The sequence below is a fragment of the Cynocephalus volans genome, chromosome 1 (genome assembly GCF_027409185.1).
Source record: "Cynocephalus volans isolate mCynVol1 chromosome 1, mCynVol1.pri, whole genome shotgun sequence".
Taxonomy (NCBI): Eukaryota; Metazoa; Chordata; class Mammalia; order Dermoptera; family Cynocephalidae; genus Cynocephalus; species Cynocephalus volans.
The window spans coordinates 186,181,192-186,209,012 of record NC_084460.1 but is presented as its reverse complement, the minus strand read 5'-3'; the positions used below and the strand labels follow the sequence as shown (position 1 = coordinate 186,209,012).

The 27,821-nt window shown below is 37.7% G+C and overlaps 1 protein-coding gene across 3 annotated transcripts in view; it reads right to left on the bottom strand.

Annotated features, from left to right (window-relative positions):
* Positions 1-1,656: 1,656 nt before the first annotated feature.
* The window catches only part of SH3BGR (SH3 domain binding glutamate rich protein), a 50,359-nt gene continuing 24,194 nt past the window's right edge, over positions 1,657-27,821 (bottom strand). The window contains exons 4-7 of one of the 3 annotated variants that reach the window (XM_063095903.1): positions 20,186-20,260; positions 19,582-19,650; positions 10,196-10,225; positions 1,657-2,085 (exon numbers count right to left, since the gene is read on the bottom strand). In XM_063095903.1, coding sequence (XP_062951973.1) covers positions 2,071-2,085; positions 10,196-10,225; positions 19,582-19,650; positions 20,186-20,260 — 189 coding nt within the window. In that variant the 3' untranslated portion in view covers positions 1,657-2,070. Of the gene's footprint in view, positions 2,086-4,716; positions 4,856-10,195; positions 10,226-19,581; positions 19,651-20,185; positions 20,261-27,821 lie in introns of those variants that run through there. The other 2 variants (XM_063095914.1, XM_063095908.1) reach the window with 2 other exon arrangements.

Here is a 27,821-nt window from a genome sequence, read left to right as displayed (position 1 = left end):
ATTATAAAAATTATGCAGGCTTGTTAAATAGGACATAATTTAGTGCAATGAAATAAAAAATAGAAATTAATTTTTAATTATATGAATTTCCATTTCATTATAGTCTTCCACATTTTAAGCAAAGGGAAAAATGTTTTTAAAGTACACCACTTCAGCGATTTGGAACAAAATAACCTTAATTCTCTTCCAAATGCCTCTTTTTGTTACTAGGGTAACAAGAAAAGAGCTGTTTCCCAGAGTTCATGAGATCCACACAATTTCTGCAGCCATAGAATAAATTCCCAAATGACACCAACAGGCTTGGCTCAAAAATCAATAGGCAGACTCAGGAGGGTGCAGAGTTACAGCAGTAGCTATGCCAATTGTATGGCTATACCAATTGTATTGTTAAAGCAGTTCTTGACAAAAGCCAAAATGTTTCATTATTTTAGTTATACCAAGTTTCCATTTGCATTGTCAGGGCCAGGACTCAGACACTTCAAACCCATTGTACAGACTGGGTCACCAGACCCCTCACATGCCAGGCTGGGTCATAAACCTCTCACATGCCAGGCTGGGTCATAGACCCCTCACACAAAAGTCCACGCTAGGTGATTGGGAAAGACCCCAGGAGCCATTGGCAGATGACACAAGCTCAGTCCTCAGCAGTAGCAGCTGCAGCTTACAGCAGCAGTAGCAGCAGAAGCAGCAGCAGCAGTGGCCTCTCGGGGCATCCCAGGGGCACTGGCAGCAACAGCCTCCAGCAGCAATAGCAGCCTCCCTGTGCCCCCCCCCACGGGCATACCGGGGGGCAGGGAGCCCCATGGATCAGAGCCACTTATCCTTTATACTTAAGTTATAACCCAGGACACCTGGGCATACATACACAATTACATTAGACAATAGCCAAGGAACACCTGGGCGCACGGGCATATTTACATCAAATACTTGGCAAGATTCTGAACATCTGAGGGCCCTGACCATTTTCCTATATTTTCCCTACAGAACGGAAAAGTTTATGGCTACTCCAAGTTGAATTACCATAATTATCACGAAATAGGAGAACAGCACAGCAAGGTGGCAAGCTCTTCTGATAATACAGAAGCAATATTTGCTGCAAGAAAAATACAAGAAATAGCACGTATGCAGAGAGGAGGGATCACAACAAAATCTTACAATGAAGAAAAAAACACCTCTGGTAAACTGAGGTGGGCAGGTAAGCAGAGATGCTATCAAACCTACCTGGTGTGCAAGTCATGGGGCTAGACCAGCTGTGGGTGAACACACTCTCCTGGCCATCAGGAGGCAAAATTACAGTAACAGGTTCCACACGTGGCAGCCATAGCTGCAAATCAATCAATGCAGGAGAAACAGAAGCAGGAACTCCCAGAAACATGTAAAAGGCACTAGGCTGCAAGTTTCTTTGTCCTTAGCTTCAGCTCTACACAAGTGCATGACAGAGTCACAGTTAGAGAAGGCTTCAAAGATGTGTGTATGATACAAAACATGATGCATCAAGACGATCAGTGCAATTTGAAAACATGGACCAAATAACCAGTGCAACAAAAAACAATCATCTCAGTGCAGACAGGAGAGTGCTGCTGAGGATTCAGATGTGACAACAGATTGAGTTCAGGCATATACAAGCAGAGACCATAAATAAAGAGACAATGCTCCTCAGGACAAGATATTTGCTGCTAATCTTTATTTATACAGTTGTTCTCTGGAAAGCACTTCATTTTCAAAGCTAATTCTGAGACAAGTAGCATAAGGTACATATGAGGAAATACTTTTCTTGTATCACGAAGAGAACTTTTATATCTTGAAATCATTTTTTTATATAGAATGCAGAGCAAAAAAAAAAAAAAAACTAGCAAAGGCCAAGAAAGTCAGGCACATGAAGGTAACCATATATCATCTTCATATTGAATTTCTTATTGATAGGATTGAGTAGATATGTTCATGTACATCTAACCACATCAGATATCACAAGTCTTCAGGGAACCCCAGATGTACTGAGAGAGGGGTGCTGGCTTTGGACCAAAGTATTTCGTTGAGATTGGCCTGTGGGAAGACATTTGAAATGTTGTTTCAAGCTTGGGTTTTCTGAAAAAAAAGGGAAAATATTATGGAGACTGTTAAAGAGAAACAGAGAATGTTTACCACAATCTTCATTATTTTACATGCAATAAAGGAAGTATTGCCTTCTACTCTATAAATCACTACTCATCATTTGTTTCCCAGTGCAAGAAAAGAAAAACAAATTTTTCTCATGGAAAACCAACCCAGGTTTACATCCGTTCTCTGTACTAACGCATATCAAACACCATAAGGAAGTCAACGTCTCCGATTACAGTTTCCCCATTGCATTCTCATGGAGAAGAGAGAGGCTGATTTTACAGCTTAGTCCTGGAGGAGGAAACTTAAATGGTCTATGTCTAGACTAGAGGCAGTATTCAGTGGCAACCTTATGGAAGCTGGAATTCAGAGTCTCATAATGCGCATTATTTCCCCTGGGACTCAAGCATCAATTTAGGTTCTGACTCCAATTCCAAATTTGGGAAATGAGAATTCTTTCCTAGTTCCATTCACTACCATGTTCTCCCTAATATCGTCTTTTCAAACAAGCTGCCTGGACTATCCATGAGCTATGAGATGAGTTTGTCTTTGGAAGCCAAATGATTTGCAGAATGCCTGACTGCATTGCCATGTCGTGTTCTAAAGGTTACTGAATCTCTCCAGGGGGTCAGGGGTGGGATTTAAGGCACTGCCCGTTTCATGCCTTCCTTGTCAGGCATTTTGGACTTAGAACAGACTGCTATGGAACTGGATTCCAAACCAGAACTCATCAGAGAAACAGGCAAAATGCGCTAGCCACAGCTGTACTTTGCCTTTTTTTTTTTTTTTTTTTTTTTTTTTTGGAATTGGCCTATAAAGCATCTGTCTACATTAAAGATTCTCTCTTGGCTGTGCCATTTCACATTAAATTTTTTTATAACTATCACATTAAAATTGCATAATTTTTAAAGAATTTTCCAAGCAGAGTGAATAGAAACAGATTTAACAGTACTTATGAGTCTTCTCCTACAGGTTTTGTTGTGTTTTGTTTCTGGCATAAGGATAAATATCAGCATATTTTCGTTTTTTACCATTCTTCAGGTAGAATTTCTTAAAGAAAACTTTCCAGTTTTCTTTTTTTCAAAAATGGATCCCAACTCATTCCTTCAAAATGGAATTGCCACCAAAATGACAATCAGTCGGCCTTAAAGTAGAGGTCTGTGTGTCTAAAGCTTGAAAGAAATCATCAAATCAGGACTAGACTCACTTTGTATTTAAGTAAATGAATGATAAAACCTTTAAGGTCCAGTAACAAGCTGTGATGGCTACTCTCACCAGTGCCAAGATGCCCAAAAAATATAGGAAGCCGTGTTTATATTGGCTTTTTATTTGTAAGCATAGGTCTATGAAGAAGAGAGATCTCTATGCAAATTGGTCCTTGGTGCACAGAATGTTGCTGTTGGTTCACCAAAATTACACAGCACGGGGGAATCTTCCTTCTCCAAATGAACTCTCTGTCCGACCTTCTCTAGACAGGCACCAAGTTTTCTTTACTGAAGATGTGCTGTATGCTTAAATTATTCCACGTTATCTCCTTTCCCAGCTGCCCTGATGCAACAGACCAGAAATCTGTTTCACATTTTTCAGTGGAGGCATATTATGGACAGTAAGCAGACTAAAAAAAAAAAAAAATTTTTTTTAAATTTAAATTTCTTAAAATCCCTTACAGCACCAGTGCAAAACTGTACGCATCACTACCCTGGTGAATAAACTGCCACCTCAAATTCAGTTGCAAGGTCAATATTATTAATAATAATAATACAGAATGTACACAAGTTTTTCCAAATGTCAGGTAAAATCAGATATTTTTATAGCACTTTATGATCTTTAGATGTTTTCATACATAGTGTCTTATCTATATGGTCCACAATATTTAAACGTTACCCCATGTCAATATCCACTGTCACGAGACACCAGCATCTTATTAAGTATTGATTAATATATGGCACTTATCAAACTGTTCAGAATTATGTATTTTCATTGTCAATGGAAATGTAAAACTATAAGGCAGCAAAAGCTTACTTGTCAAAGACACCTAAAGTGATTCCACCATAATCCACAGTGTTACTTCAGGAGTGCTCTGGTTAATATTTAATAAATGAAAATGTAATACCAAGTACTTATGACTACACCTCCGGCAGCAATAATTTTCTTCCACGAATCAATGGCCAGCCTTGTGATGTTTTAGGTTATAATTTATTGCCATCATTCTGAAGGTCAGTTATCATTCCCCTATGGAAACGCACATGTATTGGTCAGTAGTGGATCCAAGGTAATAGAGCATGATTAGGAGAACATTTGCTTTTAAATAAAGGAAGAGCAGGAATTAAGTACAAACCAAAACTCTTCCTCACCTCAAAGGCACACCTTTTCCTAGAAATCCTGCCAACTACAGCCTTCTGTGCCCTAGTGCCCAAGAAATAGATACTATAGACGTCCCCAGCCCTGAGGCTCTAGAGAGGGGTTTTGACCACCTGTAAGTTGCAGGCCAGGCAGGGCCTTGGAAGGGAGACCAGACAGCTGTGGATTGGAATTCACTTCTCCCATTACCAAGAGAGATGTAACACAGACAGCATACCGTAATAACTAGGTTTTTCAACCCCAGAATTCTGTAGCTACCTAGAAAAGTTGAAGAAATTAAACTTGAAAAGGCCTATGAGTCTTCTTGCTCTCCTGGCTCCTCCTCTTCAGCATCCTCTTCCTCTTCCTCTCCTGCTGCTGCTTCTCCTCCTGCTCCCACCCCACTTGTTTCTTCCATCTTATTTCAACAGAAATTACATCATTATTAAGAAGTATAAGGGCCAAAGATACAGTGGAAAGAAGAATGTAAAATCTCAAAGACTAGAGTTGAGGGCCTCCCACACCCCTCACACACACACACACCACACACACCACAACATACACACACCACACCACACACACACACAACACAAAAACACACACCACATACATCTACACAATGGAATACTACTCAGCTATAAAAACGAATGAAATACTGCCATTTGCAACAACATGGATGGACCTTGAGAGAATTATATTAAGTGAAACAAGTCAGGCACAGAAAGAGAAATACCACATGTTCTCACTTATTGGTGGGAGCTAAAAATTAATATATAAATTCACACACACACACACACACACACACACACACAACTGGGGGTGGGAAGAAGATATAATAACCACAATTACTTGAAGTTGATACGACAAGCAAACAGAAAGGACATTATTGGGGGGAGAGGGAGAAAGGAGGGAGGTTTTGGTGATGGGGAGCAATAATCAGCCACAATGTATATTGACAAAATAAAATTTAAAAATAAAATAAAATAAAATAAAAATAAAAATTAAAAAAATTTTAAAAATAAAAAAAATAAAAAATAAATAAATAAATAAACTCACACCACAACACACACACACAACACCACACACCACAATACACACACCCCACAACACAACACACACCACACCACACACAACACACAACACATACACATTACACACCACACCACACACACAACACATACACACCACGCACAACACACACACCACACACACACCACACACCACCACACACACCACACACACAACACATACACAACATACACACAAAACAAACACAACACACCACAACACACATACAAGACACACCACAGCACACACACAGCACAACACGCACACAACACACAACACAACACGCACACAACATACTCACCACACACACACACACCCCACAAAAGCACACAGAAGTATTATCTCTCTAAACACAGACCCCTTAATACAAAATGGTGCTGCAGAATGGTACATTAATTCTAACAGGTTTCATAATATCTCTTGAGCACATAATCTTCACTCATTAACAAACTATTCTCTTCAAACCTTTAAAAATTCAAAAGGCATAACGTTAGAAGAATAAAGTACAAAAAGAATATCAAAAACAGAATTTTGTCAGAAAGGATGAGCTTTTAAATGTATGAGCTGGTTATATTTTGTTATAACAAGCTAATTCAAGCCAAAATTATTATCAGCCCATACATATAACCTGGAATTACTTCCAAATTAATAGTATTGAATAGTATTTTTTTTCTTATTTATATACAAAAATGGGATTTTCAAAAATGGAAGCTTGTCTAGAGAGAAACAAAAGAAATAATTATTGGAAAAATATCACTTACAAACAATGAAAAACCACAGTGTAGAATAAGCTAGAAATCATCTTTAGGTCCAAGCATAGGTATTAGTTTGATATAATAATATTAAAAATAATGAAACAGATCTAAATTTACTGCTCCCCCAAAAATAGATATATTACATTACAAAAACTGATTTAAAAAGAATATTCATCAAGATTTGATAATTACACACGTGCATGTGTGCTAGCTAGTGGTTATCTCTGGGTAACAGGGTTATAAACTGTTTTTATTTTTTATCTGTATTCTCTAAATATTTTGCAAAGATCATGAGTTATTTTGTAATTTCAAACGCAAACAAAAGTTTCTTTTGGTGGATTTCTTTTGACATTTGAGACCCTCTTTAATGCTGATGACCCTGCACTGAAACACTTAGACATTGCGTGTGACTTTCAGTAAATGACACTCCCTAACCTTGAGTTTTCAATTTTAATTTACTCTTCTGATTAGCATTTTAAAGTGATTAATCCAAAAATGTTCAAGAACAATACTCTTAAACCTCCCGATGACAATGAAAATAACTGCGATTGAGCTAACGTGGGATGTTCAACAGCAGGCAGAGTCTGAGAAGGTCTCTTTGGACCACACTTAGAATTCGCTAACGTTCTCTGAACTGATTCATCTAAATGTTGGCATGGTTACGGCCCTATTAGGGTTTAAAATCCTCAGATCCTATCTCATAAGCCACAGGTTCAACAAGCAAGCAGCAAAGTAGGAATTTCAGTTCTCAATGTAGTTTTAGTTTGCATTTCCCTGATGACTAGTGATGTTGCGCATTCTTCTATGTAGCTGTTGGCCATTTGTATGTCTTCCTTTGAAAAATGTCTATTCAGCTCCTTGGCCCATCTTTTAATTGCATTATTTGTTTTTTTCCTGTTGCTTCCTCACAACCCCTCCCCCACCTTTATCAGCAATATGGAGATATCATGCTGACCTGTGGTGCTGAGTTAATGAAAATTGTCGTAAAGCTCCTTACAATGAAGTCCTCCCCCAGAGCCTATCAGGAAGCAAAACAAAATTTCTCCGACAGGAGAAAGATCATTCTCTGAAGATTTCAAAATAAAATTAGTGGAACTAAAGGTTTCAACTAAGCAGGAACAGAATGGGAAAGGAGAGGATTCGCATGAATTTAAGACTTCCTCAGCCTTGGAAGCTCCTCTTCCTCCCCACTCATTTCCTATGACTCATTTCAAACACCAAGAGAAAATAAAGGTTTGGGGTTTTTTTTAAACCAAACACAAGTTCTTAATATAAAATAAATGTTACTATCTTTGAAATTAGATGGATTTTTATTATTAGCATCAAACAGTAGGAGTCCTTGTAATCAACTTGAATTTGGCACCACGTCACGTGACCTAGAACCTGTGTTCTAATCCATTGGTTCTCAGACTTGATCAAGCATCAGAATCATCTGAAGGGCTTATTAAAATACAGGCTACTTCCACCTCAGGGTTTCTGATGCAGGAGATCCAGGCAGGGCCTGAAAATGTGCACTTCTAAAGGTCCCCAGGTGAGGGCCGCCGCTGCTGGTCTGGGACCTGCACTTGGAGAACCCCCACCGTAGTCTGCATTCTCCCTCTTCAATCACACTGCCCAATAAGCAGGGTGTAGTGAGTGCTCACAGCTAGCAGATTCAGCACCACCATCTCCCGAGGTTTTCACTCACCACAGTCGGTTATGTTTCTTCCCACACTTGTGTATGCAGTTTGTAGTCTTATTGTAATTACATAATTTAAATGGACATCATGGAAATCAATGGAATATGAGCAGGGAAAGAACTTTTTTTCCTATGTTGACTTAATGTAATGCTTTGGAAAGACCTATTACATGTAAATCACCTTAAAATTTTATCTTCAAATTATGTGTCAAAAAAGGTGGGTGGTGGGAGAATTTATATAATCCAGATAGATTATACACCTAGATTGCTTTGTGTCATTGAATTTCTGCTCTATTTTAAAGAAACCAAAACTGGAATTTCTAGACAAATGAGTCTGTTTATGTTAGAAAAACAACAGGTCATTCTAATCTTTGCACTTTTATTGAAAGCAAAAAATCCCTTGTCCTATATCTAAAAAAATTGGCAGTAAATATGTTTGTATACTTGAAGTTAAATATATATTTAAGGCCTCTATGTTTTTAAAATTTACTACTTGAATTCTTCAATTGGTCAAACAACCTCCAGTTCCAAACATGGAATAGGAGGCTTCTACTGTACCTGGGAATTCTGGCTATTACTTAAGCATAGGCTGTATAAACAAGCATGTAAATTACACATTACAGAGAATAAATTTTATTCCTTTAAATTTTACCCTTAATAGTTTTTTAATAGGTTTCTCATTTTTCTTTAAATGTTTTAATTGTACTTTTAAGTCTTATATCCTAAGTACTCCTAACTTTTAAATACTTTTTTATTTTATATGCTTCTTAATTTTTTACATTTGTGAGTCTCTTAGATATTAGGTATTCTCATTCTACCTTTATTCATTGTAAGACATTTCTTTCTTAAATTATATCTTATTGAATTTACACATTTCTTTTACATTCTGAATTTTAATTCCCCTTTTTATAATTTTTTTCATTGTCATTGGGTGTTTTCTCTTATGGCCGTAGGAGGGAGAGCACAGAGAAAGGAGCCAATGGCTCTTGTTGTCTTTATGTGAGCTCTCATCCCCTGATCCTGGCTTCCTAAAATGAAGGCTCTCAACCTCAGCTGCATCAGACAGCGTGAGGGTATGTCAGGGCCACACCCTGGAGCTTCTTCTTCTCTGGCTGAGGAAGGCAAGCTTACAGAAATTCAAAAACACTGCAGGTGACACTAATGCACTCCAGCAGATGAGAACCAACGGTGGTCTAGTGGAACCACGAATTGGGAGGACGGTGAAAAATTCTTCCCAAATCAATCATGTTCTCCCTGGATAGAACACCACTAGAAATCCTGGAATCAAATAGTTTCCTAATTTCACATCCAAGAGTGACATTAGGTTTCCAAGCATCACAATATCCAGATGCTGGAGGATAACGAACTGCATGTTTAAACTTGCAGCTAAAGTTGCAAAGATATACACCTGTGGTTTAAGAACTAAAATTAAGACTCAATAGTTTGGGTTGCCTTGACACGTGGTAAAATCAGGACAGCCTCAAATGGCCTACACGCTGTTCCCCTTTCTCTCTACTCCCGAAGATTAAGTCTCCTAGCTAAACAGCCCTCCATAGCAAGGAACCAGGCACAGGGCCTGCTTATGCTCTGGAATTACTCAAGCCAATAACATCCTCCTGTGGGAACCAGGGAGCACCATACCCTCTTGGTACTACAAAGCCTGCCTCCCACAGCCTCTGTTGGCTCAGATAGTTCCCAAACGTGGCCCTGCATTGCGTAGATGTCCTTTCACCCAGCTGTAAATATATATGACCAATAACCTGCTGTCAACCTCATCTGTCCAGTGTCAGGTGTTGTGCGTTCAGTCATCCCCTTAACCATAGGGTGGGAATCCCTCCCTCACTAACGGGTGAAGAGGAGGCAATCAAAACAGCACCACTAAGTGCCATGCAAGCTGCATAAACTTCACGCTACCCAATGGGGTAGAAAAGGTCAAATGAAGGAATCTCCACCTAATGCCCTGGCCCAGCCTGGCCTGACTTCAGTGAGAAACCACTGGAGACACCTTCCCCAAAGAAGCCTCAGAAAGGGTACACAGCTGAGACCTGTCTCTCCATCTATCCCCCTCAGACAAATTTATTTCCAAGTTATTTCCCTTCTCAGCAGGATAAAGGAGCATTTTCTAGGTGTGTGGGTTGCACCAGCTCCCTTATTTCATAAAGAACAAGGAGAATGTGGCTAAAGCTGCAGTCCTCTCACCTAAAAGGTATTTTCACCAAGCTGATTAAGCACAATTGTTAAAGATGATGGACCGTACCTCTTCTGTTGCTCTCTCTCCTTCTTCTTCCTTGGGTCCATAAATCGAAGTAAAGAAAAAATATAAATTCAAGTAAGTTTTAAGGTGAATCTCGAAATTAAGCAAGCTATAACAAAATACAAGCTAATCAAAATTATCAACACCTTAACTTATCCATAAAATATGTAAATAGCAAAGATATGATAACTGAGTGATCCTGACTTATTTCATGCATTATTATTTCAAGCTCTTGGAACATAAGATTAAAGACATTTTTTCCATCACTCATATTCCTGAGAAAATGTATTTAATTAGTAATATGGCTTAATAATATGTATAATTCCATGTCCATATCCAAAGCATACCAAAGATCTATAACACTATCTAGTAAAATTCAGACTACATATGCAAGTAATTAAAAAATTTTAACAAAAATCTTTTCTACCTTTACATCCTTATAAGTATGCAGCTTTGAACCAATTTATAAAAGTAAGTGAATCAAGAACTTTTCCTCTATCAGGACAAAACGATAACATTTCTGAACCATACTACTCATGGTATTTAAACGCTAATTCTGGTTATAGAAAGAAACTTGCAAGGTAAGACAGGGTGAGGTCACAGAAGACTCAGACAGGTCTCCACCATGTGAGCTGCCAACACACTGGAATTTCTATTTCCCTCAGATCAAAATAACAGAATCAGGTTACATCTTCTAAAAACGCAACTCTAAGAAATAAAAGCTCTTCCATCCCTTCCCAAAATGGCCCTATGATACACCTCCCTGGGGCCAGAGTGCTACAGTTGACTTAACTAAGTAGAGAGAGATGGTTTTTAAGAGCAGATGCTAAAAATTCCTAATGCCTGCTTTACAACTCAGGCAGTGAGCTCCTAAAATCTTGGACTGGGGGTGGGGTGTTAAAAGCAATCTTGCAGTGACATGTGCCCTCTCACCCAGTCCCTCCTTTGGACAGATGAGACATTGAGACCACACAGGTAAGTAATTTGCCAAAATCACAGGACAAGCCATCGGCACAATCAGGACTCACTCTGAGTCTCTAGATTCCTAATTTAGTGTTCCTCCTGTTCCACCAGGCTACCTCTCAGATTAATAACCGAAAAAGCAAAATCACAAAAGGCAAGTTACAGAGAATCCAACACGCTCCCACATCCCCTGGCCCCGCTTCACATTTTTGGCCAGTCCCAGAACACTACCTTCTGATTTCTGAGACTGGCACAGAACATAAACACTTGACAGAGCCAGCGAGGTCCGAGTCAGGCCAACAGGTTTTTTTTCAGAGCTGGGAATCTCCAATCTAATGTTTACATTAAACATCACTGGTGACACGCCAAGTTTTAGTGCTAAAATAATGTCCAGGAAAAAAGGGTCCAGCATGTGTTGCAAAATCCAGGTGCGGCTTCCACAGGGCTGTGTTGATTGTACCTCTTAATTACTGCCTAACCCTGCCCATGTCCTGTCCCTCCCCTAAGGACTGATCATCACCCGCCTAGCCTTCCTCATCTCCAGTCTATTCTCCACACTGTGGCCAGAGATACCACTCCAAAAGACAAAAAACCTTACCATGTTACCCTCAGGTTTAGAAACTTCAATCTTCTCAAGATAAATCTATACTCCTTAGGATGGCAAAAAAAAAAAAAAAAAAAAAACCATCTGGCCCCTGCTTACTCCTTTATAGCCTCATCCCTTACCACTCTTTGCAGTGTTTCAGCCACACTGAATCACATGCAATTTTCTCCCATCAGCCACACCTTCCAGGATACTACTCAAAATGTTTCCAAGGAAGACTCTCCTAACCCATAAGGTAGAGTTAGGGCACCTTTTTTTTTTTTTTTTTTTTTTTTGTATTTGCTGGCCCCTGAGTTGTTCTGTTTTTTGTTTTTTTTTTAATTTTATTTTGTCGATGTACATTGTGGCTGATTATTGCTCCCCATCACCAAAACCTCCCTCCCTTCTCCCTCCCCCCTCCCCCCCCAACAATGTCCTTTCTGTTTGCTTGTCGTATCAACTTCAAGTAATTGTGGTTGTTATATCTTCTTCCCCCCTCCCCCGGTTTTGTGTATGTGTGTGTGTGTGTGTGTGTGTGTGTGTGAATTTATATATTAATTTTTAGCTCCCACCAATAAGTGAGAACATGTGGTATTTCTCTTTCTGTGCCTGACTTGTTTCACTTAATATAATTCTCTCAAGGTCCATCCATGTTGTTGCAAATGGCAGTATTTCAATCGTTTTTATAGCTGAGTAGTATTCCATTGTGTAGATATACCACATTTTCCGTATCCACTCATCTGATGATGGACATTTGGGCTGGTTCCAACTCTTGGCTATTGTAAAGAGTGCTGCGATGAACATTGGGGAACAGGTATACCTTCGACTTGATGATTTCCATTCCTCTGGGTATATTCCCAACAGTGGGATAGCTGGGTCGTATGGTAGATCTATCTGCAATTGTTTGAGGAACCTCCATAGAGGTTTTCCATAGAGGCTGCACCACTTTGCAGTCCCACCAACAGTGTATGAGAGTTCCTTTTTCTCCGCAACCTCGCCAGCATTTATCGTTCAGAGTCTTTTGGAGGGCACCTTTTTATTTGCTCTCACAATATCATCTACTTATCTGTCTCCCTGACTAGTCCATGTGCCCCTTGGGGGAATGATCTCCAGGACCTAGCACTGCCCAAAACCAAGGTGTAAGCACAATAAATATGTTTTAAGTGACACACATTGTCTGTTATTAACTTTTTGGATCTCAAAACATTAATTTTCTTCTTATCCACATGGGATCTGTAAAGCTATACGACTACGCCAGTTGTCGAGTACGGCAAATCACAAAAAATGTTTCATTACTTTAGTTATACTAAGTTTCCATTTGTACTGTCAGGGCTAAGGCTCAGACCTTTCAAACCCATTGTACAGACTGTGTCACCAGACCCCTCACATGCAGGTCCACGATAGGTAATTGGAAAAGATCCCAGGAGCCGTTGGCAGACAACACAAGCTCAGTCCTCAGCAACGGCAGCAGCAGCGGCAGCAGCTTCTCTGAGGGTCCTGGGGGCACTGGCAGCAGCAGCTTGCAGCAGCAGCCTCCAGCATCCCGAGGGTGGCGGGGGGAGGGGGTGCCCTGGATCAGAGCCACTCATCCTTTATACTTATGTCCATAACCCAGGACACGTGGGTGCACATGCACAATTAGACAATAACCAAGGAACACCTGGGTGCACGTGCATATTTACATCAAATGCTTGCCAAGATTCTGAACATCTGAGGGGCCCTGACCATTTTCCTATATTTTCCCAACAGGATCCAATTAAAATTCACCATATGCCACATAGAATTATTGATTGTGTAGAGTTTGACATTCTTCTGAATCCAATTATTTTTATGAACTGTATCCAGCTGAAACAAATGAATTAACAAGATCCACACTATTTACAACGGGTCATCCTTACAGCTAACCCAGAGGGCAGGAGGGAGTCTTAGGAATATGTCTCAACTTTTACACATTAGCTAACAATAATCACAGAGGGACTTTGCACTCTTTATCAATATTTAAATTGACCCTAATTTCTTGAAATATATGTTAAATAGAGAAAGTAATTACTCAGAGAATTTATAGAAAATTCTTAGCCTCAAAAGGTCAGGTAAGCTCTGAAGGCCTTTGGATACTATCAGCACCAGCATTCTCTGTGGGAGCGGGGGCTTTGTCATGTTCCTCATCCCTCTCCAGTCCCTGGAATTCTGCCTGGCATGTGGCAGCACTCAGTCCATGAAAGGTTGAATAAATGCATTCATGTAATGCTACTCCTGTTTCAAATTCCTCTTAAGATAAGGTGGGATATATTAATTTTTAAAATAAACTTCCAAACTTAGCTCGCAGAATTATAAAATATCAGAATTAGGCAGATAAATGTCTATGTACAATATTTGAATTGACCTGTATGGTAAGCAAGTAATTGTACTGACAACAGCATTTTTTAAAAGATAATTATAATCACCTGGTCAATTAAGACAAGCTCTCACAAGATCTTAGGATGGTATTAACAATTAACCTGAGGAAGCATACCACTTAAAATAATTTCACCTTGCTGTTGTTCAGAGAACACCAGAAGTGGGAAGTCTTAGAACCTCCCACAGCAGCTATTTTTGTTGAGAACTTGACCAGGGACGCAGGCTGCTGACATGGCACATGGCCAGAAACAAAAACAAGTGTCAGTGGTGGTGAGTGTCAGGCTGTGTCAGTTAGAACAGGTGTGTCTGGTGTGGGAAGAAGTCAAGGGCCAGCCCAGTGTGACCTGAGAGGGCAGCTGGTCTCAGCGTGGCTGGAGAGAAAAGGCAGGAGCAGAGTTCTCTCAATCTTGGGCACTCCAGGGACCCAGCCTCAGGCCTGTGAGCTCCTCGGGAACCTATACCAACATCTGCCTCTTGAAAAAGCAACTTTCCTCAAGATCGGTGTTAGAGGAAGCCAAGAGGGGTGATTTTCATACCCTGATCATGTAGGCAGGCAAGCCAAAGTCTCAAAGGCTTTCAGATAGAATGAATGGGTTGGCAAAGCATACAATTTAAAAGAATTTTATCTTGCTAGTAAAATAATTTTACCCTGATAAAAAATCAAACACGAACAAGTTGTGTTTCCAGCATTTTATAAAGTTCTCGTGATGTCCCTGGTCTGCAATTTCTTTCTTAGAAAATGCCCAGGAGCTGAGATGCCTTCTGCTTTCCTCCTAAGGGGACCAGTCACAAACCTCCCCTCTCCTTCTTAGCCCTCCACCTACCCTGGGTCATCAGGTCAGGCTCTATGAGGTCCCCTTTTTACTAAAGTTATAGGTAAGACCTTCCTTACCTTTAAGTTACCTGTAACTTACCTCAATTTACATGTAAAATCTTCCCAGGCATGAAGTAATGGTCTTTTCAGTGTCCACCTTCCTGACCTCCCAAATGCTGCCCCAGTCTTTCATCAAGTTGGAAATATACATCTTGGCATCTTGTGTTTAAGAATCCCGGAGGTTGGGAAAGTGGTCAGAGGATGTCCACATCATTAAAGGAGATAATGGTTTCTATTTCCATTTATGTGTTGTTTTTTAGTTTCTTAGGGTTTTTTTGATCATTGTAAAATACTTCGGTAAATATTCCTCTACATTAAATGAATAGGTTGTGTTTCCAAGTGCGTGTCAAGTGTGCATGTGTAATAGTAGAGATCAGATGAGCGTGTCCCTGACTTAGCCACTTATTTGTTTCATCACTCAGCTTAACGCTGCCTGCTGCTGGATTGGGGTCTTTTTTTTCCCCACCATTGCCCACTTTGAAGTTGTTTTTAACACACAAATGAAGACAGTTTTTAAAAAATGGTATTCATTAACAGAATGAATACCATTAGTTAACAGAAATGCACCAATGTTACATATCTGGTTTTGATATCATACTGTGGCCAGATGAGCTGTCACCATTGGGAGAAGCTGGGTGATGGGCACACAGGACTCCATTAGTTTTGCACCTTACTGTGAATCTATAATCATCTCACAATAAAATGTTTAAAAATGTCTTTATTCCTTCTCATAACAAGTGTGGCTGAAAACCAGGACATGAATTCATGTTTTGTTCTCTCTACTACACAAAACTGGGAAGGCAAGTAAGAGCTATTCTCTCTCTCCACCCTCTACCTACTTGTTTTGGCTCTCCACCCCCAGAGAAGAAACTATAGGCCTTGGCTTTCAAAACCCTGGCAATGAAGCTAGGTGGTCCCTGAAAAAGAGAGTTTGGGGTTTACGGCTTGCAGTTGGCAAGACTGGAACAGCCAGGCTGAACAGAAAACGGGAGAAGCAGGTAGATTTTCCAGGATTGGCACCAGAGCAGAAGGCCTGACCCATGCCAAGGAACAGGGAGCAGACCACTGTGGACAAAGAACCAGTGCCCTCTCCTTGTCCGCTCACCACTGATGACTCCAGCATGACTGCAGGACCCTAGGGAGGAAGGGGTCTCCAAAACACTTCATCCAGCTTGGCTTGCCTGCCAGCCATGAGGCGGGGGCACAAAGCAGATACAGGGATATTTAGAGAAATAAATAATATTCTTACTTTATATCCATCATAGAGTGTTGGTTAAGGAAGGAAACTCTGTTGTTTAACTACGAGTCAGGAGGAGCAAATCCATGAAATCGCCTAGAGACAGTTTTCAACAGAGCCGGAGTTTTTATCTAAAAAGCTTTGTATTTCTCTGAGTGGTAATATCGAGATGAAACTACCAGGATGTGTCTAGTACTTTGAAAATCAATGTTCAAAATACTTTCAAAAGGAGAGAACAGAACTGAGGTTACCAGAGGTGGAAAAGGGGGCGGGGGAGGGCAACTTAGCAAGAAATTCGTAAAGGGCCACGAAAAATGATTACATTGTGTAATGTTGAATATACTATTTATCCTACTTTGAGCATCACATATTGCACACGGGTATTGATATTCAACACGGCACCCCACAAATACGTACAATCAATTATTTTCATAAAATAACTAAAAAAGAAAATCAGTGTTCAAAATATACAGAGCTCTAACTTGTCTTTCTGCAGATTACACATCAGCCTGTCTAAGCCTGGGTGTACTGTCAGGAAAGATGCCACCGCAAACAGCCCGGGACAGTCCTCCTCTCTCATAAGAACAATCCAGTCGGTTTTTTAAGTACAAAATACAAGAATTCTAAATACCAGATAATTTTTGTCTCCTTTTTGAATTTTAAATTTCAGTCTGTTTTCATGAAAGTTAATTATGTTATTATATGATTTTTCACCTGTTTAGTGATAAATCCTGGGGTTTTTTTTCTTATTTAATTGTATTAAAGGAAGTCAAAGAGCATGTGCCACTTGCCAAATGGGAAAATGTCAGAATCTGTCTTTATACAGAATAAATATTATTAAAGAGTTGAAAAGTGAATTTGATAACATGTTGTTTTAGTCCATTTAGTGTTGCTATAACAGAACTGCCTGAGACTGGGTAATTTATAAGGAAAAGAGGTTTATTTGTCTTACAATTCTGGGACAGCTGCATCTGGCATTGGCCTCAGGCTGCTTCTACTCATGGTGGAAAGCGGCAGGCAGCAGCGGGTACAAGCAGATCACATGGCCAGAGGAAGCAAGAGAGAGAGAGAGGAGGTGCCAGGGTCTTTTTAAGCAACGAGCTCTCGCAGGAACTAATAGAGCGAGAACTCACTCATTAATCCCCCCTCCCCCAGGGAGAGCATTAATCCATTCATGAGGAATCTGCCCCCATGACTCAATCAGTTTCCAACACTGCCAGATTGGAGATCAAATTTCCACATGAGTTTTGGAGGGGACAACGCATCCAAACTCCATCACACGTTAATAATATATTCATCTAAAATAAAAATATCTTTTACTTACATACATTTCTGCATCATAGCCCATGCAAAAATAACAAAGATGATATTTTTTTCATTCTTATCAGGATTGAGAAGATCATAATTTACTTTGTCAAGGGCTCACAATTTTTTTTTTTCTTTTAAAAAGATGACCAGTAAGGGGATCTTAACCCTTGACTTGGTGTTGTCAGCACCACGCTCACCCAGTGAGCCAACCGGCCATCCCTATATGGGAACCGAACCCGTGGCCTTGGCATTGTCAGAACCACACTCACCCGAGTGAGCCACGGGCCGGCCCGAGGGCTAATAATTTTAAAAAGCAGTAACAAAGAGAACTCCCCGAGCTGGACAACTCATCACTCCATAAATTCACATACACACACACAAAAACGGGGGGGGGGGGGGGGGTAGATATAACAACCACAATTACTTGAAGTTGATAAGACAAGCAAACAGAAAGGACATTGTTGGGGGGAGGGGGGGAGGGAGAAGGGAGGGAGGTTTTGGTGATGGGGAGCAATAATCAGCCACAATGATTATCGACAAAATAAAATTTAAAAAATAAATAAATAAATAAATAAATAATAAAGTTAGAAGAAATAATGAGTAAAAAAAAAAAAACTAATCCGGCCCAGTGCTGAGACGCTGACGCAAGCCTGCCCTGGCTGTAGGACGCAAAATCTGATTACGAAAACACTACCTTTCTTCTGGTCTTATGGGAGAAAGGGGTTTGGATGGATGTTTTTCATCTTTGTCTCTGTGTCTTAAAAGAAGCAAACTAAATTTCAAAGCATCAATCAATAATACTGTAAGAGTGCATTAGGCAATTCATGCAAAGTTCAAACTGTAAAACACAGATTTCTTAAAATTATGAGATAATGAAACTGTCATACTATTTGATGTTTAAGGTATTATTTCTGAATTATACAGTCTGCCATGAATGTCTAGGTCAAGATTGAAAATTTTGCCTTTCTTTGAACAAAACACTTAAGAGCCATAAATTATCAACATTTTGAAATAGCAGTCTATTTCAAATATGAATCTAAATATGAGGGAACATACTGCCCCAGCCCCGCCCAAGTTTAAATTCCTTCAGATACAAATTGCTGCCCAATCCCCTAGTCCCTCAACCCTTTCCACAATTTGGTTGTCTGTCTTGGTCCCCTCCTGGACACATTCTATTTGCTGGGAATGAGGGTCCAACTCTCTTAAAAGCTGCCCACACCTCCCCTAGAATTAATAAACATATAAAAAGCAAACCATCAGGATTTGCTACAACTGGCCCAGTGGAGAAGCCCACTAAAATTCTCCCACAGGGAGGCTTGGCCAGATGCCTGCCTCCCACCCCCAGCTATGCCAGACTCCCTCTGCAGCCAGGGCCTCCCCTTGCCTGGCTTCTCAGCCACATTTTCAGAAATCCTTGAATAAGTGGCCCATTTGATCCCCCATTATCTCAGCTTGGCACTTACAGAACCAGTCTCCCTCCCCCAACCTCCACTCCTTATGCTAATGCCCCTGAATGGGACCCCTTTAGAATTCAATGACACACCTTCACTGGGATCTGCCATTCTCCTGACTGGACTTGAATTGAGTGTCAGTTTCCTTCCCCATTGCCCCCGTGTTACCCTCCAGTTCTGGTGGCTTCCCACAAATACAGTCCAGCCCCTTGGTTCTGCTTCCCCCACAGGCAGGGCTCAAGGGTGGGTATATGCTAAGAGTCTGTCATTAGGCATGACCAAGCAGTAAGGTCCTTTGTTTGATCAAGAACATGAAACTAACCTAATCATAACACAGCAAACCACCAAAGCCTTGTCTAGCCATTTCGCTCCAGGCTGGGCTCAGGGACCATCCTTGCTTCCTTCTATACATGGCTGCACCTGGGCCACAGCAGCTAACACATTCATGGAAACTACCCACTTCCTCCCTGGCTAGATTCTCAACTCACTTTCTTTCTCACTGCTATGTGCCCAGTTAAGTGTTTGATAAACAGAACTGAATCCAGTGAAACCACTGTGAAAAAAGCAGATACTTACATTCTTCTCTTGGGATTCGGAGAGGCTGCCCACATCTTCATCTCCTCCTTCTTCAGCCTTCTCTGTCCCCTGGTCATAAAGGAGAGCCAGGGCATCACCAACCTTAAGTACACTCTCAAGGAGAAACCAGGCCACACATGCTGTAGCTTTCTTATTTAGGTACACAGTATTTAGATGAAGCAAACATCGACCTCCTATTAATTAGATCACTTAGCTTCTAGAGCATAGGATTGTCAAACCCCAAAACTGCTGGTTGGATCTATTGGTGTAAATCAAAAGATCTGACTGATGCGCATGGTACAGTAATAAACTGCCTGAGTGAAGAGTTTCAATTTACCCACTTATGGCTTATGAAAAGAACTTCAAAGAATTTGATATTTACACGGTGTTTGTTTTTTATTACTTGTATGGAGGGAGGTTTTATAATTTTAGAGATTAAAAAGATAGAAGATAGACAGGTAGATAGATGGATGATGGATACATGGATAGATTAGAGAGACAGGCAAACAGACAGACACACAGACAGACTGAGAAAGATGAGGACCCAGCAGACATTCTGAGGATACTAGTAGGGAAGAAGATGGTCCAGGATACCAGCCCTTACCTCTGCAGAGCTCTGTGCCTCTCCCATCAGATCACCATTGGGAAGGGAAGATGCTTCGTCAGGCGATTTTGTCACCTGCAGCATATAAATTGAGAATGTTTAATAATTTTCTTGAGGATAACAGCTTGCATTTCAATATCTTTTAATTATTCAAATAATATTTGCCTTCATCCTTCATTTTATCTTCATAACAACACTGTAACCTAAGTAGGTAGGACAGTCATTACCACCCACACTTTACAGACATGAATATAAAGGCAGAAAATGTCACATTGCTAGTTAGGGGCAGGGCTGGGTCTACACCTCCCATTTTATGCACTTTTAACTTATGAATTAGTTCCCAGACTTTTGAAATACCAGGTTATTTTTATTTCAAAGGCACTTCAAGCTCCTGGGAACAAATTAAGCCATACATCATACACTCTCCAGTATCACCCTCCTATGATAATCAATATTTAAAATGTGATATGTACTTAACTCTATCTTAATGCATACGTAGAAGCTATGGGGGGGAGGGGGTTCAGTTGTTATTGTTATTTTTATCTTTCTACTTTTTAAAAAAACAAATGAGAACACACTATGTACAACTTGATTTTTAACTTAATATATCATGGACATTTGTCCAGGTTAATTCATACAGCTCTAACTTACTATTTTTAATATCTGCTTAATATTAAATTATTTATCAAACAATTTCCAATTGATGGATGTTCAGACTCTCCACACAGTTATGCCTCTACAAAACAACACTATACTAAACACTAAACTGAATAAAATGGTGGGGTTTTTAAAATTAGGTTTCTTTCCAAAAATGTTACAGCAATTCATATTCCCACAGTAATATGTGAATGTCACCTTTTCCTTTGTCCTCATAACCGATGACAATGATTGCTCTCTTTAATCTTTGCCTATATATTGAGGAGAAAATGGAATTTCATTTTTATTTTACATGTTTCTAATAACTGGAAAGGAATGGCATTTTTTCATGAGTTTTTAGCCACTTAAACCTTTCCTGTTCAAAAAAAAAAAAAAAAAAACCTTTCCTGTTCAGATAATTACCTTCGTATGGTTTGCGTATTTTTACTTGAATTGTTTGCCTCTTATTATCAATTTTTAGAGGTTCTTTAAAGGGCTAATAGGAATATTAGCCTTTTATCATATGTTACATATTTTTTTCTGGTCTATAATTTTTACAAATTTTTTAGTTTTGAGCATTTCATACAAAGTTATTCAACTCATTCTCTAAAACGTATTTCTATTACTTTATATTGGTTATTAATGTCTAGAGCTTTAATCCATCTGGAATTTATTTTTGCATATATGATGTAAAGAAGGGGTCTAAATTTGTTTTCTTCTAGATAGTTGACAAATTATACCTGTACCATTTATAAATCATTTCCCATCCCCATTGAATTAAGATGTTATTTTTGCCATTTGTTAAGTTTTAAATACATATTTGAATCTGTTACTGCCCTACTCTATATATAAATACATAAATATAACATTGATGTATCGGTTCCCATGGCAATATTCCACTTTTATCATTGTAACTTTTAACACAAATTTTAATATTCAGAAAGGCGAGTTGCTACAGTCTTCTTTTTCAAAATTTTCTTGACTCTTCCCAGACATTTATTATTCCAATAAATTTTAAGATCATTTTTCCTAATTCAAAAGCTTAAAAATAGGATTTTAATTGAAATTCGCTAAATACATTTAATTTAGAACATTTTCATGATTTACTGTTAAGTCATTCTATCCAGAACATTTAGATCTATTTCTTCAGTATCTGTTAGTGTCTTTCAAAATAAAATTAAATTATGTTCTTCACATAGGCCCATATGTTTCTTGATAAATTTATTCCTAAACGTTTTATAGATTTTTATCACTATTGTGAGTGAATTTTTTTTTTACATTTTAACTTACTACTTGTTATTGTTGACATAAATAAAAGCTACTAATTTTCATATATTTTTCTTTTATCCAGAAACTTAATAAACTATGTTATTAATTCTAATGAATTTCATAAGTGTTTCTTGAGATTTCTAGGCATACAATTACAACATATGCAAATAATGATAACTTTCAAATTTTAAATATACTATATATATGAGACATTTCATCTTATTACATTGTACAATAACTACAGCTTCTACAACAATGACTAATAATAGGGTGATGACAGGCATGCCCACCTTGCTTCTAATTTTAATAGAAATGTCTCAATATTTCATGGTTCATTATAATACTTATGGTTACTTTTTGATAATTAGTTTTAATCATATTTAAGCAGTTTCCTTTTATTTATATTTTAATACATTTTTATTTTAACTAGGAATAGCTGATGAATTCTATCAAATATCTTTTTGGTATTTATGGATGCAATCATATGGTTTTCCTCCATTTATCAGTTTATGTAATGAATTATGTTGATAGAATAAATTCTGCTTTGATTATGCTGTATTTATTATCTTTAATTCAATGCCAAATATAATTTGTTAATATTTTATTTAGAATTTTTCTCTCTGTATTTATAACTGAAATAGATCTAGGTACAACTGAAAGGGTCTTAAGTAACATATCAAGTGGTCAGGGATTTTACCTACTTCATTTGCCTGTTCAAATTATATTTTCTATATAATTTATATATACAGTCATGCACCACATAATGATGTTTCAGTCAACAATAAACTACATATATGATGGTGGAAACATATACAATGGAACTGAAAAATTCCTATACCCCAGTGATATCATAACCATTGCAACATGGTAGCATAGCACATTACTGACATAGGAGCCATAGGCTATACCATATAGCCTAGATGTATAGTAGGCTATACCATCTAGATTTGTGTAAGTACATTCTATGATTTTCACACAGACAAAATCGCCTAATTACATTTTTTTTAGATTGTATCCCCATTAAGTAGTGCACGACTTTATAAACTTTTTTACATTTATATGTAAATTATATATGTACACATATATACATGCATGCACACACACACTTTCTCTTTTGTATCTAATTGAATTTAGCTTTTCTTTTTATTGGTTTATACTGCCTACCTTTTCATTTTGTTTTTCATTTCCTAATTTTTAAGTTAAATATTTATTTTGCTAATTTTTTACCTCTCTTTTTAAATTATGAGTAAAAGTCGTCAGTTTTCTTTATACAGCTTTAACTGTATATTGTGGGTTGAGTATGAAATAATCTCTTTTTTGTTACTAGATAATTTATAATTTCAGTTTTATATTCCCTTGGATGCAAGGTTATTTGAAATGGTGTATATTTGTGTCTTAAGTTTTTATAATTCTCTTTCAGACTATAGTTCTATATTTGGGATAAGAATGCAGTCTGTAAAATCATTTTATTTTGAGATTTATGAAGGTTTTCTTTGTGACCAAGTGTGTGACAACTTTGGAAATTGTTTAATAACAGAAAAATACATTCTGTTAATATCTACTTATATATGTGTATTCATATGTATATCCTATACATATCTATTAAGTTTGCTGATTATATTTGTGTGTGTGCTTAAAATAGTGCCTAAAACATAATAAGCACAATTTATTGAAAAGATGTGTTTATTGAAAGATGTGTTTTTAATACATTCTCATTGTGTTTCTAAGAGTTTCTGAATTACATACTTGACTGCCATGCAGTATGATCCATAAGTATTCATGACTATAATATTTTCTCCATGGATTTTACCATTTTTCACTACATACACCTCTTTTACCTAGTTAATACTTTTAACCTTGAATTCATCTTTATCTGATAATAATGGCACTCCAATCTTTTTGTTTTTATATTCCTGCTATATTCTTATCTTTTTAATTCAGTTTTTCTTTGAATGATTATTTTATTATGCTATTATAAATAACATGTGGCTCAGTCTTTGTTAAAATCCTATTTTACTAATAACTCCAATTCCAGTATTGCCAAGTAAGCGTCTATTGGACACAATCCTACAACAGATAACTACTATAAATTCCAGTAAAACTAACAAACAGAGGAAAAGTAAAAAGAAAAGGAAAGTTAATTAAAGCAAAAAGATTCGAAAGGGAACTGATGTTTAAAATATGATAATTATGTGTATACCCATGTTTACAGCAGCATTATTCACAAGAGCCAAAAGGTGGAAGCAACCTAAGTGTCTATCAATGAATGAATGAATAAAGAAAAAGTGGTATATACTTTTTTGTAAAGTCCATACAATGGGATATTATTCAACCTTAAAAATGAAGGAAATCCTGTCACATGCTACAACATGGATAAACCTTGAAGACATTATGTTAAGTGAAACAAGTCAGTCACAAAGAGACAAATACAGTATGATCCCACTTATACTAGCTATCTAAAACAGTCAATTTCATTGAAACAAAGTGCAATGGTGTTTGCCAGGGGCTGGAGGAAAGGAAAGATTGGGAGCTGTTGTTCAACAAGTCAGAGTTACAGTTTTGCAAAATGAAAAAAGTTCTGGAGATCTGTTGCACAGTAACATGAATTTCCTTAGCACAACTGAACTGTACACTTAAAGATAGTTCAAAGATGGTTTAAATTTTTTTAAAAAATGAAAATAGCAGAGTGAGTTGCTGTTTTCAGGGCTTATGCCAGTAAGAAATCTCATGTAAGAGATAAAACCAAAGAGAAAACCCATAGGTTTTTTGCCTGAAATCAGAAAATAGAATTTGGAGCATACCACGGCCACTGGAAAGTGAGAAGAGAATCCTAAACAAGAAAGAGCCAGACAGAGGGAGCCCCAAATTCTATTTATAAACTCTTCCAAACTCTCTGGCTGGTCCCCATACCATGCATGTGTGGGACTGGTTCCAGCTAAAGAAAAAAGTACTCAACTAAGATTTGAGTTGCTACCAGAAACACAGTTTGCCATTTCAGATTTATCACTTGCTAATGGTTTTCATGTTTTTCATGAAACTTTACCCCTAAATGTTCCAGCACTGTCTCCTAAAAACAAGGTCATTCTCTTACATAACTCCAGTATTTTATCACATCTAAGAAAATTAACAATAACTTCCTAATATCCAGTTAATTTACAAATTTCCTGAGTTGCCTGCAATAAATATTTTATGATTACTTTTTTTAAGACTTGGATTCTCCTACAATTTATTAATTGCTTTGATTCTCACATCTCTTTAGCCTACTTCAATTTTGAACAGTTCCTCTTTGTTTTATTTATGTATTTATTTATTTTTCATGAAACTGAATGTTTTAACAGTCTGGGTTGGTTATCTTGCAGAATGATCCCAATTTTTGTTTTGTCTGATTCATTTCTTGCAGTACCATTTAACTTGTTCCTCTATTTCTGTGTCTTTTATAAACTAGAACTTAGAACTAAGGACTGAATTAGATGCAAGTTAAAATACTTTAGCAAGAACACTTGACAGGTGAGACTAAGTACTTCATGTTTGCAACATACTAGCAGCACACAATGTGTCACTGGATCCCACTAGTAGTGATGTGAGTTTGGCTACTTTGTTAAGTTTGTGACCAACAGATGACTTTGTTATAAAGATCATTTTCCCATTTCAATTTAGCAAACAATATTTGGGAGTGGGTGTGATACTTTAGCATAGGAAATTTATCTGGTTCCCACGCCCCAAAAAAATTCACCTAAGGCCTTTCACCAATAGTTTTATCATCTTTTGATTATCTATGTTGCAAAGAATTATTATGTTGGAGTTTGAAAAAGTATGATTTTTCTAATTCTATCATTTCTTTGGTATTTGATCTGTGAATAAGTGTTTTCTCTCAACAACCAAGGATGAATTATAGATTCTTGATAAATAGAAAAAAAAATTCTTAGATCTCTTTCAATTATTAATTTCAGAGTAAAATATTGGCTATGTGATAGTTACATCCATATGTGGCAAACAAGTTTTTTTCTAAATTTATGGTAGACTTAAGGGTAGATAGTCTCTTTCTATAAATGTACTACCTCTAAACATAGGGAGTGAATAGTCAGAAAACACTGGATTCAAATTCTAGATCTATAGTTTATGAGCCTTGTGACCCGGAGCAGTCTACTTAAACTTTTTCAGCCTCATTATTGATTTATCCATATATTTTCTTTGACACTTATTAAATTCTATTATATGTGTTATGTTTTTTCATGGCTAGAATTCCATTTGGAGCCTCACAGAATCTATTAAGTTACATAGCCTTTTAGAGGTTTGTTGTTGCTGCTGCTGCTGTTTGAAAAGATGAATAAAACTTCCATGATGACTTCAAAAAGAAAAAAAGCAAGTTGCAGAACATTCCATAAAATGTGATAACAATTAGACATTAAAAATACAAAACAATTAGACATTAGAAATACAATTAGACATTAAAATAGCTAAGGAGTACGGAGTTTCTTTTTGGGGTGATGTCTTGTTTGTGAAGAGAGAGAGATATCAAATCCATAATGTTTGTGGCCTCCAGGCAGGGAGGGGAACAGGAATGGGGAAGGTAGCAAAGTGACCTTATCATTTCTCTGTCAAATTTGAGTTTTTTTACCTAAAGCAAATATGAGATCACATTCACTTTGGAGAGGCATATACATGAATATTGTTAAATGAGTCTACAATACAATGATTATTAAAGTGTACATCAGACTCAGTGAAAGAACTTCTCATAAGTGCAGATCCCTGAGCCTCTCACCGGGTAATTCAGGGTTAGTAGGTCTGGAGTAGAATTCAGGCATCCAAATTTTTTAAAACTTGTCTGAGAAATTCTGGTGTACAGCTACCTATTATACAAATAGTAGTATTGAAAATAAAATTAAATAAAAGCTTCACAAATAATCATAACAACATTATTCATAATAATCACAAAGTGGAAACAAGCCAAATACCCATCAACTAATGAATACATAAATAAACATGGTATATCCACACAACAGATCTTATGCTGACCCATGCTACAATGTGGACAAGCCTTAACAACATTATGCTAAATGAAAGAAGCCAGTCACAAACGACCATGTATCTTATGGTTCCGTTATATGAAAAGCCCAGAAGAGGCAAATCTATCAAAAAAGAAAGTAGTTTAGTGGTTCCCCAGGGCTGGAAGAATAGTTGTATAGGGAGTGATAGCTAAGGAGTACTGGGTTCCTTGCTGGGGTGATAAAAATATTTTGAAAGTAGATAGTGGTCATGGTTGAACAACTCAATGAATATAAATTGTCCACTTTAAATGGGTGAATGTGTGGTATGTAAATAATATCTCAATAAAGCAGCCTTCTTTAAAAAAAATTAAAATATTTAATCTCAAGTTACGTAACTAAAAAGTAAATTAGGTAGAATAAACGGACATATGGAAAGAACTTAATAGAAGAATAGGGGACAAAATCCTTTTCAGAAGATTGGGGTCACCGAAAACTACAGGCATTTTCTAATTAATTGTGGGAAATTGAACACAGTATTTGCTTTGACTTCTTACTAAGACCCCACTGACAAGAAACTAAAGACATTAAAAAGAAAAGAATAAGCCTACAAGGACAGAGAGAACAGGAGAGAAGGCTATTGCATAAAAAGAATATCCAGAAAAGTTCAGAGGCAGGAAAGGGAATAGCTGAGTAACAATTAACTTTACCAGAAAAAATCTGAGACCTAATTGCTAATGAAGAGA